General features: G+C 41.2%; 1 protein-coding gene across 2 annotated transcripts in view; it reads left to right on the forward strand.

The window, feature by feature from the left end:
* rbks (ribokinase) overlaps positions 1–20,397 on the forward strand; it is a 43,137-nt gene that overhangs the window by 20,823 nt on the left and 1,917 nt on the right. For both annotated transcript variants that reach the window (XM_035167149.2, XM_035167148.2), the window contains exons 7-8: positions 6,104–6,195; positions 11,872–12,060. In XM_035167149.2, the coding sequence (XP_035023040.1) occupies positions 6,104–6,195; positions 11,872–12,060 (281 nt within the window). The remainder of the gene's footprint in view (positions 1–6,103; positions 6,196–11,871; positions 12,061–20,397) is intronic.

The raw sequence follows: 20,397 nt of genomic DNA on the forward strand, positions 1-20,397 counted from the left end.
AAGGTCTCACTTTATGCTATTTTGTTGGATTCCCCTACCCCTCGTTTTCTACATCAAGCATCATATTGCGTACACGTTTCTAAAAGCCAATTGAATCCTTGTGGTCCTGCACAAACAAAGTCCTGTTTTTGATCACCACGCTCCCTCTTTTATTGATAACCAGGATAGTGACCTAATCATCTTCACCACCGTCCTATTATTAGAAGCCCTCTGCGTCATTGGAGACGTCTGGGGAGGTTCTTGCCCCTGTCATTTGGGCGGTAAACGCTCGCTGCAGGCTGCCAGAGTGAAAAGAGTCGCAGCCGTAGCCGTGTTGCAGATGGGACACCCAGATGGCCTCGCCGAGCACCACACTCTCTCCCTGAGCACCCCCACACCGTGTCGATCATACCACGGAATTAGGCTTGGTATGTGGCGCCAGGAGAGAAGCAGGGAAGGCGAAGATGCTTGGCAAAGACACCACCCTTAACGCTGCCGCACCAGAGCATTGCGTAAGTGGAGTTCTCCAGAGAGAATGGGTGTTAATGGGTTTGTCGACAAGGATTTTAATGACGCGGGGGTGAAGCGCCGCTCAAATTACGCAAATGTCACCAACGAGCAACACGTACTGCGGATGCCAGCTCTCAGAGGCACTTGACAAGATAACATATCCAGAAAGAGTTTATTCTTCTTGCTTTCGGTAGAACACATTTGTAATTCATCACCACCTACCATTTAATAGAAGTTAATGGAATTAAATTAATTCTAATGAAATGGTAGGCATTGTGTAGCTCCACTCTTTATTTTCTTGTTTTCCGTCTTTACCCCCCTTCTTCCTCCCCCTCTTCCTTGTCTAAGCAATATTATTTTTCTCACCAGATGCAATTAGAGCCTCTTAAAGCCCTTTCACATACTCACTGATGACTCATTTCTTTTGTGTGCGTGTGTCTGCGTGTGTGTGTACGTGTGTGTCTGCGTGTGTGTGCGTGTGTGTAAGCAGGAGTGATCTCTGTCTCACTCCGTTTCCCCACAGCCATTGTTTTCCATCTACCTTCCCTCCTAAATGGACCAAGGCAACACACTGCCGTGTTTTTGTACTTCCTGGACGGTCCTGGCTGTGACGGGGCGACCAGACTTTGAACTTCTGCGTGAAAAAGCCCAGAGTCATGACACACATGCTCAGCCAGACGTGACTCAGTATGCACACATCCCAGTATTACCACATCTGTCCCAGCAACTGTGAGTGTGTGTGTGTGTGTGTGTGTAGTGGGTTTGCGTGGTTTCACTAACACCTGGAGAGCAAAACAAAGCCACCCGACACCGAGACATTAAACACGCCAGCTAATGTGACGTCTAGCTCCTTGCATCAGCGAGGCAAATTCCTTCGTGCAGCTGTGTATTAAGGATTTCACCCAAGCTGCGCGTGTGTGCATGTTGATCAGGTTCCGTCCTCTGCCGTGTTATTGAATATATACTTCATGAGCACCGGCTCTCTCCATTTGACATCAGTTACACGCTTGACACAAACACTGTGGTCACGCCGCAGATGGCAGCGAAGGGATGAAAAAGTCAACTATCAGACTGTCCATGTGCGTGGCTACAAATAGCATTGTGATTATTGACAATAATGTGAGTAAGACAACAGCATGAGTAAACCTTTCACATGATTCAGTGATACTTTCTCTGCATAATCTTTTTTACATGACACACAGTACATGGCTGAAGCTTCACTTGATGTTGGGATTAGTGGCTGACTGTCCACATATGTTATGACAGTTTCTCCAATTAATAACATAATGAAGCAGGGGGGTGACATGTGTCCACTTGTTGGGCTCATTTGCCTTCGTGTTTGTTAAGCCTGTGTGACTCTGAAGAACAGTGGGAAAATGTGAGGAGGGGAAGGAGGAGAGGCTGCTACGTGTTCGTCCTCTGAGCTAAAGAGAGGCATAAAAGTGAATAGTGGGTATTTTGGCAGTTTTAGGTTAAACCAGCTCATGTTCATAGTTCCCAATTTAGAATTTTGTATTATGTCCCAAAAATTAACTAGTTCATGCGCATATCTTGCCTTTTCTTTAACCTATTGAAACCCATCGGGTCCCAGGGGAACGTTACAGACAACGAGGAGGTAAGTTTATGAGAAAAGGTTTCGTCAATATGGACATTTTATACCTTGAGAATGGGTATAAGCTCTTGTAAATGCCCATAGCAACCATGCTCTTCTAAACCAAACACAATTCAAACACAAAGCAACTAAATCAGCATGTCGACAAAACACACAAACTATACATGTCCACAAAGCCAATACAGACAATCCTTCTACTTCATGCCTACAACACAAGCCCTAGACTCCACAGATTCCAACAGCATCTTTCTTATCTTTCTACGACCAAAACTCACTGAAGCAGCCAAACAAGAGCAAAATATAAAGTTACGTCTTAACTCTGATGTTTTATCACGATAAAGCTGCTAATCCAATGTCGCTACTAAAACCTCTGTACATTTGCTCTTGGTTACTTGATCAAAATACAAATGCATGATTTCATAGAGGATATTCACTCTTAAATTGTAAAATTCTGTTGGGCAGAAACGTAAACTTTAATTTTACAGTGCAGTAAAACGTGAGTGTCTGTCTGTGCCACGAGAGTGAACGACGCCTACAGTCACGTTCAGAAGTTGCAAACTGATCGGTTCAGTTCAGTGTTCACCAAAATATGTTCATCGAGTTATTTTAGGCATGTTAATGATTAAAAACTCTGACGTGTATTGCATTTACAGGGTCGTCAATTCGAGATTATAAAAGCATTATGACACTCTGACACCGGACGTTTCTTCATCTGTTCGTTCAGACCCAGATACACACTTCACATCGCATTTGAAATTCCAATAAATGCTTTTAATGTACATTTCGTCCTTGGTCCTTCTAAGACTGCCTGATAAATGTTTCTTTTCTGTGAATAATTTAAGAGTGCCCTAAAGGACAAGGCCTCTGTATTTTTCTTATTGGTTTAACTAACAAGTTCCAAAGGGAGCCCTTATCACTTTAAAGAGTGAGCCACACTGTTGGGTGATATATTCCTTCATTACGCTGAACACACACAGTGCAGTTTATTTTGTATCAGTCCTACAAACTCTGTCCTGCTACTGAAAATACTCATTAGAGCGCCAGAAGTGTATTAACGTGCTGCAGAAAATAATCTGCAACAAAAAACAGCAACAAACCTCCTGTTTGACTAATGTTTGCTAAAACTACAATACCCAACTATTGGAGGAAAGGACTGAGCTTTATTCATTATATACGTGAGGTTTACAAAGCAGTTGTTGTAGTGTGTATCACATTTTCCTGATTTGCAGATTGATTTCCTGATTTCCGATTTTTTGCGTCTTTCGGACTTTCCACGTGATGTTAAAAAATTATATTCATTGAGATATTGAATATGTAGTTTCGGTATTTGTGACTCATTTTTAAAGATTGAGGGTCTTCGGTCGGACCTTATGGGTCTGGGAGTTATTACCACAGACGGAGCAGGGATGTAGGAAATAATTAAACAGCACATTTTCTTTTTGGTCTTTTCATTGCTTTTGTTGACAGGCGAAAAAACTTGAACAATGCAATTTGGGTTGCAGACAGAGACACTTCGACTGAGGCGGTGATAAAAAAACAAAAATACTTTCAACCACAATTATTATTATGCACTTGAACTGTGCTAAATCCGAAAACAGAATATCAACGTTAGGCTACGTTATAAAAGCTCCCGGCAATTCACTTCACATCATGGACACACACCTCCGGACGCTGGCGAGCAGTTGCCATGTAGCCAGTGAAGGTGTCTGAATTGGCAATGACCGTAATGTGATGCTAGTCACTGGTATTGCTGCTCACTGGCGTCCAGCGGATTTTACCAGTATATTTTGCTTATGCAGACATGAAATATGTCAAACTTAACATTAATACATTGTTTGCCTAATTACATTTTATTGTACTTAATGCAAAGACAGAATTTCAAAAGTAGATTCAAGCAAAACATTGGCTTCACTCAAGGAGGACAGGTAAGATAACTTGTGGTCAAAAGCCCCTGCAGAACTGCTCTGTAGACCCCGTTCTTTGCAGAAACCCCTGCATAACATGCTGGTAGACCCCATTCTAACCTTGAAACTTAATTTTTTTGTATTGAGGCCAGCCTTTTTTTAATCTAATTAAATCTTTTTTGTGCAGTTTATTAAAAAATATATATTTAGATGAGCAATTTCAAGTTTACATTTTTACAGTGTAGTATGCTTTTAAATACATGATACCTAATATAATTTACACTGTGAGCCCCACAGCTCATACAGGTGAGTGTAGGTATACTCTCAAAAGCAGTGAAACATTTGACACATAACAAGTGTCATCGTATGCATAGTGAGCTAAACGGCAACACTACTGTTCGTACAATCCATCCTTTCAGTGGCAAATAAGCATCCAGAGAAAGATGAGATGATGTTGAGCCGATACAGAAGGCTAAAGAAGGTCCACGTGAAGAATACAAGAGATGCTTAATTTTTTATACAAAACATGTTAGTGATGTCGCACTTGTGCTGGAAACGAAACCGATGGAAACTGAGGACCTATTCAGTTTACACAACAAGAGAGAGGGGTGGGGGTGGGGGGGGGGGGATAAGAGGAATTGGAAAAAGCCCAGTGTCACTTTTCTATGACATGGCCCTGGCTCATGTGAGTATGCATATAGTACATTGTGAGTGAGTGTGTTTGAAAAAAAGAGAGACATTATTTCCACTTTCCACTTCGCGAGCAGCCCAGTATCCACCTCAAAGCGCCAGGTGGCCAAAGCCCTGCACAAACCCACGCAGCTGCTCTCTTATGTGCCCACGCAAACACACACACACACACACACACACACACACACACACACACACACACACACACACACACACACACACACACACACACACACAAACACTTTTGCACAACAGACTTTGATGTCACAGACGGCGAACATATATTTCACTCACAGACGCACACACACACACTTTCACAAGGCTTTATTTTGTACACAGAGATATCAGAATTAATCGCTTCGTCGAGCTGGGCTTATCCGCGCACAGACACAGAAATCGTGGTATTAGATGTGTTAATGCTCTGTGCTCATGAATATGCATGAGACGGGGATGTGCAACACGTACAGAGGATTACTTATGACAAACACTCTTTGCTTTCTCACCCTCTCTTGCGCTACTTAACGCACACAGAGGAAGGGTCACAACTCAGCGCACCCACACACTCACATACATGTACAGTATAGGGTTATGTACCGCGTGTTCTATCTGTTCCGCGCACACACACACTCTTGTGGAACTGCAGGGGTTACAGTGTAACAACTACCCAAAGCTGCAGGATGGGAGGCCCTCTTTTTTCCCGGGGAGTGCTAATGTAATCGTTTAAAAGGTGTCTTTTTATAGAAGCTTATGCACTTGAGCTTTGCCTGCGAGAGAAATCCCCAGCAGTAGCCCCACTAGCCTCTTTTCCCATTGCAAGTTTAATTAAGGTATTGCCAGACCTCGACAGTGAAGCTTAGCAAATGGAAAAGAAACATCATGTGTCTCTCAGGGACACTGTCATAACTTTTTTTGTTTTAAAAGCAGCCTGACAACTGGAACTGGGATTATTATTAAGTATATTTTTTATTATAATATTATAATAGATCATATTATATTATATTATAACTCTTGCTTGTGGCATGTTCCACCATTGTGCCCTGTAGATTATGATGCTGAAATTAGAGCTTGACAAATTTATCAGTTGGCCAATATGAGCCATTCACTGACATATCAGTGTCTGCATTTGTTTGCTGATATGCGATGATAATTACACTTTTAATTTACAAAATAAACAACAGAGAAACGATGTTAATTAGTGTTTACATTTTACGTGGGAAAAAAACGTGTGTGTGTTCTTAACTCAAGTACTGAACTTTAAATATATTGTAAGTTCTCTGCCTTACTATGTATGAATTGTCTTGAGATAATGTAGTGTTGTGACTCTATACAAATAAATTTAAATTGAATTGAAAAGATAAGATGACACAGTGCTGTATAAAATGGATGACATCCTGGTTTCTTGTTACAGTGAAGACAATATTCAACCCAGCACCGGCCATTTCTGACCTGGATCCAGATTTCTACAGAGTGTCTGATGTGTTTTGCTGTAATGAGTCTGAGGTGATGAATCACACACACACACACACACACACACACACACACACACACACACACACACACACACACACACACACAACATTTTAAAACAAGAATCTTGAAAAGGGGTCATAAATATGCTCCTGTTGGCAAAATACACAGGGCCGAGCAGTTTCTGGTCCACTCATTTACAACTTCTTTGGCGTCTCTGTTTACTTCAGAGCAATGGTGAGTGTTACTAAGTCGTAACCTAATCGTGTTGGAGTAGAAGCTGATAGATGCGTAGGTTACGCCGCAGGTTACGGCATAGGTTCGACGCAGAAGCATTGGGCTTCATGATGATTGAACTAAAAGGGTGATGACTAAACCGTAAGCGTGGCAAAGATAAAGCTACCACAGGTAACCGGGGCTGAGGTTGCCGGAGTGTAAACTTTCCCAAATCCAACACAGAGCAGGACAGACCTGATCAATCAATTAAAGCCGGGGTATACACTGCGACTTCAGCCTGATATTGACACGCTGTGGGAGACTCACTGTAGAGTCTGATTGGTTTTAAGCATCGTTGTGTGTCTTGCGATGTACAGCGGTGATGCGAGGAGCGATCAGATTCTGATCTGTCAGAAATTTCGTTTGGCTCTCGTCATGCTCTCTTACGTAGTCACGAGTCGATTCCCCCCCAAATCCGCACATTTCTCACTGCAACTGCGCAAAATGACCAAACACAGTTGTAGGAAATGTAGTTTGTGGCTGGAAGCAATTGCAGAGCAAAAAGTGGGAGATAACGGGTTGTGACAGTACAGTAATCATAATGTGGCTAGTGATCAATTTACAATATAGTGGCTTAAAATATAAACACCTCTTTTTCTGGACGTTTCGGCACACGGCATAAAAACTGGGGTGTTTCTCCCTTATTAGCATTGTTAGCAAACAAACTTCAACTTCGTCTTTGACCAAAAGTGGGTCCGGAGGAGCCGACACAATGTACAGTGTGAGCATTCAGGTCGTCTCAGACAATCGGGCTTTGGCTTCACATCTCAGATGATTTACTCGTACAGTGTGAGGTCGAATTTAACAACTACATTTTCATGTCACACAGTGCAGCTTAACTCTTGATCATTAAATCTACAGCTGCTACAATTAAAATGTCCAATCACCTCTTAGTAACACTGGGGGACTTGTTGTGCAGCCAAGAATCAGGGAAAGGCAGAAATATTTTGTTTCTTCTGTGAAAGGAAAAGATCAGAGGTTTGAGATGTTATGAGTGCCCACACACACACACACACCTTTTTCCAGTGATTAAATTCTACTTTGGGGGTGATGAACCCGCTCAAGCCTTTAGCCATTCATGTAAACTCTCCGGCATGAAGAAGGGAACAAGTATCTCTCCACCCTTCCATGGTAAAAACCAGTGTCATGGCACCTTGCGTTCTGACTGTCAGGCGATGACAGATGAGCGACAGGGGGCAGGAGTAGATGGGAACCGCAGTGAAAACAACAGGGCAGATGTGCCGTTCAGCTGAGTCAGCCGCCCCCTCAGGATAAAGTGGAGGTGAGTTTGCCTGCGAGCCTCCATTTGATGTGGTGATGCAGAGCGGAGAGACGCCATAGCCAGGTGTGGGGACATGAAAGGGAGAGTTGACGAAAGGGTAACGTGTCTCTTCAGAGACAGAGGCAGGTCATGGAGGTACAGTCATGTTACACTGTCAACTATGCAGGCATGGAAAGAGCACCAAAAACACATCCCACTAAAAGAAGTTGAGATAAAACAGAACTAAATCCATAATAGATACAATATCATAATTAAATATATTACAACTAAGGGGCTGAGTCAATAGGCATTTCATATTATTATAATCATCAGGGCTATATGATTAAAAACTCAAGAAAAACTAGTTCAATACACTTTTACAGATATTTAGTTGAATCAACTGTTAAGTCGTTGTGTTACTCACTGCAGACAGAATCGAGAATTGAGTCAGATCTTCATTTGACATTTGACTCCTGTGAAGTTTTCTGCATTGTTCATCATGTCAAATGTCTTTATTTGTGTAAGTGTGTGTGTGTGTTGTGTGTGTGTGTGTGTGTGTGTGTGTGTGTGTGTGTGTGTGTGTGTGTGTGTGTGTGTGTGTTTGTGTGTGTGAGAGAGGTCAATATCTGTTGGTCTTGTTTTTATTGAGCCACGATTTCAGTCAAATACTTGAACTGTAACAAAACAGAGTTTTTAAAGCCTGTATTCAGTATTTGACTTCACATTTACTAAATAACCTAAAATTATTTTTAACAATAAAAAGTTTTTACTTGTAGGCTACTTCATTCACATTGTAAATTTAAGTTTACTTATTACAGTAATTATCATGATTACTAAAAAAAGGGGCCTTCTGCATAATTCATTCGAGGATCTGTTGCAGTATAATATTAATATATACTTTCTAATGTTTTTGTTTTGTTTTCTACTCTAGGGTAACTAACAGTCCACGTCACCGTACTTATGAGTCACATCAGCTAATTTAAGGTCACAGAGTTAAACAGTAGCTCAGTCATATTGCTTCATTATTTAGTTAATTACAATCACGCTATATTTTTGTAGGGCTGTTTTTTTTCTTAAGCCCTAAACTAGTTAGAAATTTGATATTTTAATAGTTTCAGAACAACTCCTCCAATTTGGATGTTTGTGATCAGTTTTTTTGTTGTTCCAATGTTCTCTGAAATTGTAATTTGAGTTTTATTGTATTGTATTGCTTTCCACAGCTGTGAACGTTTTGAATCATTTCCTAATATTTTAATGGAATTTCACATTGTTTGTTAAGATGATTCTGCAAAAGACTTTGGAAATGATTTAAGTACTTTTAATGCAGCCAATCTAGGATTAAAGGCCACAGACCTGACAAATCAATGCAAAGACAATATAGCAATGTAAAAGGAACAGAGTTAGACATCCTGACAACAGGTAATGTGATCAAATGTAAGTTGAGCTTCAGATCTAAATAATGAGCAAAGCAAACCATTTTATACTTTAAGTAAAAATAAACCGTCTGTGTGTGTGCGTGCGTGCGTGCGCGCGTGTGTGCGATAAGAACATAATAATAATCTGAACAATTCGACTTTCTGATACTCTTGTACACAGAGGGAGGTAGATTGATTCTCTGCCCTGGTGTGAAGCTGATGACTAACAAAACGGCTCGTTTTCTCTTTTGGCTTCTGACAGCACTGGCGTGGCTGCGGGCTCTAAAACCACGGATACACTCTGCGGTTTATTTTTGAACTGTCCAAGGTCATTGTTCGGTTTGACAGATCACAGAGGCAGGAGGGGATCGTATCCTCACACCCCTATTTAATGTTAGCATCAGCCGCGTCCTGACCCTCTCATGTGGGGTCATAGCTGGCACACACTCCGTACATGTGTTTGTGTTTGTGTGTGGTCTTTCTGTGCCATGCTGAGGCGAATAGGAGGGTGGTACGGGGGCTCAGGGATAACAGAGTGCAGGCGGTCTTTGATCCTCATACTGCGCGAAGTGTGTTATAGTGAGCTGAATTATCTTTCATGTCCATCTCATGTGCCAAAGTGGAGCCACAGTTTTGTCGTCCACAGATGTGAAAGGATCATTTTAGCTTGATGGCAACATGAAGACATAACTAATGTGTTTGCCTGTTTTGTGCTTGTGTATTTTTGTCATTGTTGATACCTTTCAACAAGTTGAGTTTAGATCTGTAATTGTGACAGAAAATTTAAGAGAAAGTTCTCAATGTGTTTCATCTATTTTAGGTCATTTGAAAAACACAGGAAATAATTGTATTGGTGTAATTCAGTGATAAAATTATGTTTGTGACGCACAAAAAAATTATTCAGTATCTAGTTTAAAATAAGATGCGGGACACAAAGAACAACAAAAAAAGAACAACGGATACATTTATTACATTACCTTAAGTAATGATAGATGTTCTACCACATATTAAGTCTGTGTGCGTTTGTGTCTGTTACTCTATGTGTAGTATATGTTACGAGTGGAGAGCAGTAGAGAAAACACGATAAATTGTCAAATAGGAAAAATAATATTTTTGTGCACTTTTCTTTCTTTCTTTCTTTCTGTCACAAGCAGTTTGAATTTGCAGAACTCCCAATTTCAGCCTCCAAAATCGCACTGAGCTCATACAATAAAGCAAAGACCTGAAACAACTAAATACTTCATGCAGCAATTGTATCATCACAACAGTTACAATTTTTTCATCATTAAATTTAAATATAGGTTTCATTTTAAAATACAATGGTCAAATAATTCAAAAATAATTAATAATTTGTTCATGATTATACAACAAATCCAACATGTGTCATATAAAACAAAGACAGTATTGTAACTAATGTAGAATATTTTTGAAATGTTTTATTTCATCAATAGACAATTAATATCACAGTAAATCCAGAATTCACACGAGTAAAGTATGAATGTAGGTGATTGGAATATTGTACCTTTTAAGTTCTAATCATCTTAAATATTCACATTATTAATTTGACCTTTATCATCTCCAAAACAATAATCCACAATAATGCTGTGATGCTGAAATATATCAAACAATGAGCCACATTTTACACGACTCTGACAGACACTTAATACATTGTAATTTTTTTACTGGCAGTAAAGTTACATGAAATTATGTTGCAATACTGCTCAACAGGGAAATTATAAAATACGGAGAAATGCTTGCTAACCCCAGCTGCATTCATTCTGTGTTAAATAAATTCAGTCACATGTATTCTTATGAATGAGCATTGAAACTTGTAATAATACATAGTGTCCATGTTCTTAGAGCTGAGCATGTTTGGGTTTGGTCCTTGGATTAACAGATTGGTGCATTGGAAAAAATTGGACACAAAAATAAAAAAAGATTTAATAATAGTGAGTAATGTCGGTCAGTAAAAACTGCTGTGAAAGTAAAAATATTTAAACATAGTTATTATTATTATATATATACACATTCATAACATGATAGTCATTATTAATGTCAGCAAAATACAGACAAACTGGTATTTCTCAAAGAATATTCTCTAAAGCCTCAGTCATGCTCGAAAATAAACTTTGCCGGCAATTTCCTCTCAACTCCAGAATATAATACTGTGTGGATCTTTATGGAAGGTGGGGCTAATTTACTGTGGAGAGTGCTGCTGCGGTTCTGAGTTTCCCTGAAGTTCCTCAAACATCAGCTGTTGAGCCCTGCTTTGTCACTGTTGAGTCACTTTGGAGACAGATGAAGAAGCCTGACTCATACCAGAGCTGTTGCTGCAGCAAGTAAGCCAGAGACTCGTAATAGGCTCCTAATTAGAGATCACTGCACAATAAGTGGTCATGATGTACTGAACTTTGTTAAGTAATAAAAATAAAGGATTAGTTTTGATTTTATGAAGAACAAAAATACAGGGCCTTGCAGACAGTCCTTGGTACTGTGCCTTTGGGAATTTCCACCATTCAGTTCCTTATTTATCCACCCACTCCAGTGCTGGTTTTGCTCTATCTTTAATTTGAATTCCTAACCTTTGATTAACTTGTCTCCCTGACCCAGAAAAGAAGAAAAAAAGCCACACTGGTTTAGAGAAAAAAGGCCAATAAATACTGTGCCATTATCATCTTATTCTAAATGAGCTGAATGTTTAAATGAAGATTGTTTTGTGTATATGATGTAATGACTCTTGATGTTGTCTCTCGACAGGCTGAGCTGCTGACTGGTTCCTCCGTAACTAATGTGGAGGAAGCACACCGGGCCGGTAAGGAGCTGATGAAACGAGGCTGCGGGTCGGTCATCATCACTTTGGGATCTCAAGGTTGTGTGGTGCTCAAGGCACAGGAGTCTACACCAAAACATGTTCCAACGACTGCGATCACAGCAGTGGACACTACAGTAAGCACTACCAATATATTGTGTGTGTTTTTATATAACTTAAACATTTTCCAATTATTTGGATTACTTTAAAATAAAAGAAAATGGTGGGAAAAGCCAATCACAATCTTTTTGAGTACAAGGTCAGTATGTTGGTTCAGACAAATATCCCAGCAGTTATTCAATTAGATTGCTATCAAATCATGTCCAAACATCCATAGGTTTAATCCTACTTACGTTGTGTTTTTGTTTTCTAATGTCTCGACAACTATTGCATGGATTGCCTTAAAGTTTCATCTTCACCTCAGGATGAATCACTTTAATGAACCCTGAACTGTTTATCTTGAGTCATCACCCGGTCAAAAGTTTGATTTCTCTAATACGTTGGTGTAAAGCTTACGACTATGAGTCGATTAGACCATTGACAGGAAACTCATCTGCAACCTTTTGTGATAATCTATTCATAATTTTTCTAAGCACAAATATCAAAACTGTCCCACCAGCCTCAGTTTTACATTTTGCTTATTTCCATATCGCAAATGTGATCTGCATGATAGCATGGTGACCTTTTGTACAGCCTCAGGGAGCTGCTTGCATGTCTGTAGACACTTATTATCAACTAATGTTATAATTATTTAGTAATTTTTTTTATTTTGATAATTTTTTTTATTCCAGAATTATTTTGTCTTCTATTCAAATTAAAATGATAGAAAATAGAACATGAGGAAAATAGTCAAATATCAGAGGCTGGAACCAGATGTATAGTATATAGACATTAAAAATACATATTTTACTGTTTTTGTACTGTTTGTACTATTTTATATATTTAATTCAAAATTATATAATATAATAATATATAATATTATAATACGTTATTCACTTCATGAGTAAACCACTATACAAGGAAAAAAGGAAAATGTTTAAAATGGAATATTATGTAATCAAGCCCACTCCTCAGTGTATTATAGAAACAGCAGGGAATTTATTTTCAGCATTAACAGAGGAAAAAACAGTCACAGAAAATTCTCACATTCAACTGCTACTATTGTTCCGTAACAAGGCTCTGTCACACAGAAGTTGTTGTCGGCCCAGTCATTACGGCCGAGTAAACTCCCGCCGCTTTGAGACCTGTAGTGGAGCCACAGATCTGTCTGTTGCTCAAGTGGAATGCTTTAAGAACACTGGGTATGTGGTGACCCCCGGCTGTTTCCCTTCCCTGACTCTAATCTTTAAGAGAAGCCAGCGTCACTTGACTCATTTCACACTGGCCTCTGTGGTTTGTTTTCGTCACAGCAGCCCAGGTTGCATGTTTGCGTATCCTGTCTCTGAGGGTTTTGCGGGGCCTGCGCTCAACCGACCGAATGCGTCATCGTATGAAGGTGTTAATCACCTCTTTGTTGTTACCCGGTTTGATTAAAGCGCCTCGATTGTTTGTGTAATGGATTCTTTCACTGAATAGTTCCCCCGGGGAGTTTTATTGTGCTATAATTTCCAAATGCCTTGCCATGGTGCAGCGTAGTAAAAACTGGAGTGGAGCAGTTACAAACACGTAGTCTGAGCTTCACCCACATCACAGATTGTGAAAGTGAGGTAAAGAGTGTTGAGTGTGTGTAATAGAGAGAAGAAACGCTCATACAGAGGCGTTGTGGTGCGTTTTAGGATTCACTCAAAAGGAAGTGCCAAGCAGCAGCATCTCCTTATTATCCCGGGCCACTTCAGCGTTTCAAGAACAAAGGGCATGCTTTCTTTAACGGTGTGTGACCTCCTTCTTTCGTGGCCCCCCCCACACTTTGAAGCGGACAGACATAACTTAGCATTATTCGCTGTCTTCACTCTATCCCTGCTTCCCAAAAGCCCCCGGGAGAGCTTCACCCCCCCTGTCGCCCTCCTCCTCCTACCCCCTTCCTCTGCTGTGACTCACCTCTCGGGCCTGCATCAGTCAGCAGAAAGCTGTGGTCGGGCCTGCTGCATGTACCCACACACACACACACACACACACACACACACACACACACACACACACACACACACACACACACACATTCTCACCCCCACCTCTTCTGTTTCTTTGATGGGCCCATAAATTGTGTGGCGTTTAACTCTTTTGGACATCATAATCCCTCTTCCAGTAAGGCCCTTTCGGGTTTTTTTTACTGGAGAAAGAAAAAGAAAAACAGGTTGTTATCAAGATCATTATTCACTTCTCTGTTCTAGTAACTCAGGCGTCTTAGTTATGATCACTCTACATCCTCTGTTATTTCTACTTTGACTGTGTTGTTTTAGGTTATAAATAAATTTATTAAAAAAAAGACTTACTCAGCACCCGGATTTTTTTTCTTGCTGTTTCGCTGCGATTTCACTAGTATGTGATAGTGAGTCGAGGCCGAATTTTTCTCCTGTGATTCCTTATTATCATGAGTCAATAGCGGTTTCTCGCTATTTTAGCGACGCTTCTGTTCAGCTGACTGCCGCGGGTGGCACGACAAGCTACTATTCAGAACAATCCCACTTTTTCTACCATTCTTATTTGGTTCCATCTCATCACTTGTCCCTGACGGAGCTTGGGTAAGGGTTGCCATCATGGCTGCTAATCATATAGCTGTCCCCCCGACTGTAACTATATCATCATCTGCTCCTCCTGCGTCTGTCTGAATAACACATTTTTAAACAGCTGGAGCAATTTTGGTCTAAGTCAGGGTTGGGAATCTGGATGAATTACAAAGCAAATCCACTCATCTACTGTGGGTCCCCCCCCCCCATCCCTCAAGCTTTTGTCTTAAATTGAGTACAGGCTTCCCTCGGTTAAGATCATAGGCTTCGCTCTTTTGTGTGGACAGTTAGATGAGGTTAGAGTACACACACACACACACACACACACACACACACACACACACACACACACACACACACACACACACACACACACACACACACACTTTATGCCCCAGCAGGACTTGGGTGGCCTTGGTTTCCATTGCTCCGGGAGGTCCACTGTGTAGGGGGAAAGGTAGACAGTGCTCTCCAAACCAGACATTACAGCTGGACAGTCAAATTATTCCCAGCCCTCTCCTATGGCTGCAGACACGTAAGGACCAATTGCTCGATTCCTTCCTGGAAGCCCAAGGTAAGGGAATACCTCCTGAGCAATGCATTCCTCCACTCCTGCTAGCTCTGGGTCAGCATGACACAATGAGAAAACAGCCACATCACCATGTTTTAATGGGCCACACATGCTACGGCAGCTGCTGTTGAGCAACCCAGATGTTAGGCCAGTCCTCTGCCAGTGCAGAGTCATGTTGATCACTTTTATACACAAATGAAAATGAGACTTCACTTGAATAGCACAACCGACCAAGTGCTTCACAGTGGCCGATGCAAACAAACCACCACATAAAGATAACATAAAAATAAACTTCACAATAGGAAAACAAATAGAAAATTGTTTCTTAAAGGTCTAGTGTGTTGGATTTAGTTAGTTCACCATTTATATCTACATCAGGAGCAGGTTCTCTTCCAGTCCGCTTTGTTGCACCACCACGTTTATACAGTAGCCCAGAATAGATAAGCCAAACACTGGCTCTAGAGAAGGCCTTAGGTATTTTAGCATCACCTGAAGGCCACCACGGGTTCTCCTACACCCTTGGAAGGGTAGGGTGAGGCGAGGGGTAGTCTGTTTACCGCTAGAAGACATTAAATCATTCACAATGAACATATAAGAAGTGGGGGAAAAAAGAGAGTAACTGGCCTCACAAGTCTCATCTCCTCTGGCAGGTTGTTCCAAAGTTTAGACACCCAAACAGCAAAGACCCCCGTCTCCTATGGTTTTCAACCTACACGTTGAAGTTGCAATGCACTAGATCTCAGACTGACTAACAGGGTGATAAAAACTCAAAAATATATGTTCGGGCCATAATGCGCCTAGTCTCAGTCCACAACTAGAATAGCTCTCATTAGAGCGGATATCTTCGCCAAGGCCCAACAGTCCCCGTAAATTCAATCAGGCGGCACCAAATACACACTATCAGTCCCCTAAGTATGCCTGATTTAGTTTTTCAGCAAGATCTAATAATTAATGAATCCCTGAAAAATTTGTGAAAATGTTCTATCTTCACTCAATCTGCTAGTTCACATGGGTGAACAAAGGGGTAAAAGAGGACTGGATCAAAGATAGCAGAGCTCTAACTGGTCATATTGAAGATGGTTTTGATCTCTGAATCGTCCTTCCTCGTTGCTTCAGAGGAGTCGTCCCCAGCTGTGGGCCACCCTTACAGGAAGCTTCTGGACGTGGAAAACACTGTGAATCATCACTGCCCCTCACTTGGTCTTTGCTCTCCCCGGGGTGCCTTTCATTGACAATGGCTGTAGGCTTCAGGAGTTAACTGCACATCGCTCCATCTGTCATACCAGGATGGGAGTCAAGATTGCAGGGGGCCTCTGGGTGTGATACAGTCACAGGTTCTGGAGGCTCGAAAGGTTCTGTGGCTGCAGCAGTCAGTAGCATGACAGATATGAAGTGAGAAGCTCTCTCTGAGATCTGCATTTTCTATAGGTTTTGTGTTTTTTTGGTCTGTACAAAGATCACTTGTCAATCAAAGTGCATAAGCGCTGCTGCCGTCTTTGTCCTTTGATTTCCTGATGATGGACTTCTGAGTTTGTGTATGCGGTCCTTTGTTTATATGTACAGTCATAGCAGTAATTGCTGCTTGCTTAAAATCTTCAGCTGTTCTTCTTTTCATGTCAAACATACACAGGACTTGTGCTGCTGTGGGAGGCGTTAAAAAAAAAAGGTAACTTCGCTGGAGTTCCGACAGTGAAAGTGTACCACTGACAAATGTGTTCCAGCAAATGGAAAGCTTTCAGTGGCTATAGGTTTGTCAGAGTTGTAATAAACTGACCCAAGTTGCCACAGGACAACATACTGTAGTCATATTAACAAAGCAAGAGAGTTTGGCGGCTCTCTGATCACATGCTTGTGTCGCAGTGTCACACTACAAACACATCAAACCGCACAGAGAACTTCTGAACTCATCCTCAGTTAATTTGGTGAGCCCCTCGCAGACACGTCTGCCATCCTAATTTCTAACTTCAGTCGGAGCACCGGCAGAAAACCGGCAGACTAACGGCATGGAGGTCAAGATGCTGCGGACGGAGCCGACCAGCAAGAGCATCACAGCTCATCTGCGGCAAGCGCTTGTGTCACTTGATTGACGGGCCTTGAGATGTAACCTTCACCAAACTGTGTCGAGGGCAGCGGCAGCGGGACTGAAGGGGGTAGCGCTTGTCAGCCTCGTTGAGCTTCATTCACTAGATCCAGTAGCGTCACATGCCAGTCTTAGAGAAGGAGTGTAAGACGGAGAAAGGTTTCTCCAATGACCCCTCCACTGAGGAGTGAAATCTTCTGTTGTTAATTTGGAGGTATCCCAATTATTACCTCCGCCAAGGAGGTTATGTTTTTCTTTATTTTTGTTTGTTTGTTCGATGGATCACGCAGAAGGTACTGAACCAATTTGCAACCAATTGGGCATCACCCAGAGAAGAACCCATAAAATGTTAAAGGGGCATATCCAGGATTTTTTTCACTTTTCTTCAATGTTCAGTGTGAAGGGTTTAGGAGGATCTGTTGGCAGGAATGAAAAATGATATTCATAGTGATGGCTTCAGTAGTGTAAAATCACCTGAAAGTATTGTCTTCTTGTTGACTTTGAGCCCTTTATATCTACGTAAGGAGCAGGTCCTCTTCAACTGAGTCCACCATGTTGCACAGCCGTGTTTCTACAGTAGCCCAGAATGGACAAACCAAACACTCTAGTGAGGTCCTTTCATATTTTTACATCTCACCCTTGGAAGGAGGAGAGTACAGCGAGTATTCTGTTGCTTGCAATATGCCACCTTGCCACTAAATCCTACACGCTGTTAAAGATTTTCTGACCAAAGAAGATATGAGTGGAAGTCTGGCTTTAGCAAAGTTTTAATTTTCTCACTTTTAAGATAATGTTGCCTTTATTAGCTCCGCCAAAAAGGTAATGATTTTATCACCATTTGTCTGTTTGTTTCTCTGTCTCTTAGCATTATTAAGCAAAACGTTCTTGACCGATAAGGGTGGGGTATGGGTCCGGGAAGAACCAGATCCAGTCACTTTCTTTAAAATTGCAAGAAATAATGCAGACATGTGGTGAAATTGGGTAATTTGGGTAAATCTGGATAATGATGTTAATTTAAAGAATCAGGGTTGCTCTTTATTCTGTAATACCCCTTTCATTTATAACAGAAAATGGATGTTTTACTGTAAACAGTTTGCAGAAAATACCTGTGTACATGGTATTTATACAAAAATACGTAGGACATAAATATTATTAACGTACATATTGGGAACTTAAATACTGAAATTTCCTGGGACTCCAGGATTATTAGCAGATAATCTGCTATCTGCTGTGTGTGTTTGTGGGTTCACATACTGTAGACTGATGATTACTGAAACACACCTTCCTTTCTAAACCTCATTAATCTGTTCTCATGTATTTAAAGATCCTGTACAGTTGATGTTGTGGTTTTTGTGTCCCTCAAAGTTAATATAATTCTGAGAGGACTTGTTGCTCTACTAAACATAAAACCACATAATCTGAAAAAAGAAAAACATGATAGAATAATAACATAATTTTATAATTAAGAGTTATATATATTTCAGATAAAATAATTTTTGTTGAGTATTTATTAATATGTTACACTGGAGAGGATTTTATTGCAGTGGCAGTTGAGTTTCACTATTTTCCTGATGTAAATCCTGTTTTTTCCCACGAGGAAATAAAACCTCTCCAACAACATATATCAGCAACATAATAAAACATTGAGAATCGTAGCTCTGAATACTAGTATTAGCTTGAAGGAACCGGTTTGGGTCCCACCCGATTTTGTTCTGACTAGACAAAGGTGGTTGTGTTTGCAGGGATTTGGTTCTGGATTAGCAGGTGATTCAAAACATAAAAGAAAAATGAAGAGGCTTGTTAATAATAATGATGTGGCCATGATTATACAGACCAAAATCTGGTTTCCACCACTGAATACAGTTGTTAATTCTGGCCTCTTCATGGTTCTGTGGTTGTTGATTCCCAAGCATCCAACCCCCCACTCGAGTGGTTTCATCGTTTCAGCAGCTACGTGTGAACCGGGGAGATGGGCCGGAGCCAAACCAGTGGGACGGCTTCACCAAAGCCTTATTTCCAAATGCCGGCTGTATTGTAGCCCTGCCCAGCTACCAGACAGGAGACATAAACACACAACGGCTTTAAACATTGGAAATCCACCGGGCCTGTGAAATGTCTCAGCCCTGATCTCACTCTTTCCAGTATCTCTTCCAGTCTGGGAGTCAAAGCAGGGCGTACATGGGGGTGGGGGTGGGGTCCAATAATGCCCTTTTTGATAATGATAATAATATCTTAATTTATATAGCACCTCTCAAAGTAAAGTTTCAAAGTGCTTCACAAATAAAAAAAAACACATACAAATGACCATAAAAACCATAAAAGAAGTTATAAAAGAAAAAAACAATAAAAATTGTAAGGGAGTGACAGGTATTCAGGCATGACCTCCCAATACAATCATAAAAAAGAAGGATTAGATAAAATCAGGGAATGTGGTACGATAAATATTTGTATTTTTCATCAGGATCGAAGTTTGCTTGATATAATTGTAGTTTTGACTGCTTGTGACATCCATGTGTTGTTTGAGCTGCGCCCTCCAGATGCCCCGTCTAATGTGGGACCCGCTCTCTGTTCCCACTGCCCTGTCTGTTGCAGGGCACTGCCCTCTGCCAGGATGGGGTCAGGGGTTAGGGGTTTTTTTTGTTTTTCGGCATATGTCCCTGAATCATCCTGCACAACTGACAACTTTCGCTCTGATAAAAGTACTTTGAGGTTGGAGGGCGATAGGGGGTGTTGTGGGGGGGGCACGGGCTTACAAAGGTGCTCAGAGTGCACTGAACTCTTCTGAGAGCCAAAGTGATGAGTAATGGAGCAGGCTTGTGAGAACCAGTGTCGGGGGGCCATTTGTGGTTAAACACGAGCGTGTCGCCACATACCATTGTGCCTTTTCCCATCAGTGAAACCCTTCCCCCTCCCCACCCGCTTCACTTGGTGTACTGTCCCAGCCAAACCCCCCTCCAGGGCGTAGACGGCACATTCCATCTCTATCAATAGATGAGACGGGAAAAAGGGATGATTAATGTGTCCATAGAGATATAGCCAAAACCAGAGCTGTTGGCAGTTATGGTGAAGTCACTGACGGGTGTTTAAAGCATGCACGTGCTGCTCAGCTGACTCTGAAAAGCAATCAGCTGTAACTGCCATTTTTTGATGATCAGTT

Source organism: Hippoglossus stenolepis, chromosome 10 (genome assembly GCF_022539355.2).
Source record: "Hippoglossus stenolepis isolate QCI-W04-F060 chromosome 10, HSTE1.2, whole genome shotgun sequence".
In the NCBI taxonomy this organism is placed as follows: Eukaryota; Metazoa; Chordata; class Actinopteri; order Pleuronectiformes; family Pleuronectidae; genus Hippoglossus; species Hippoglossus stenolepis.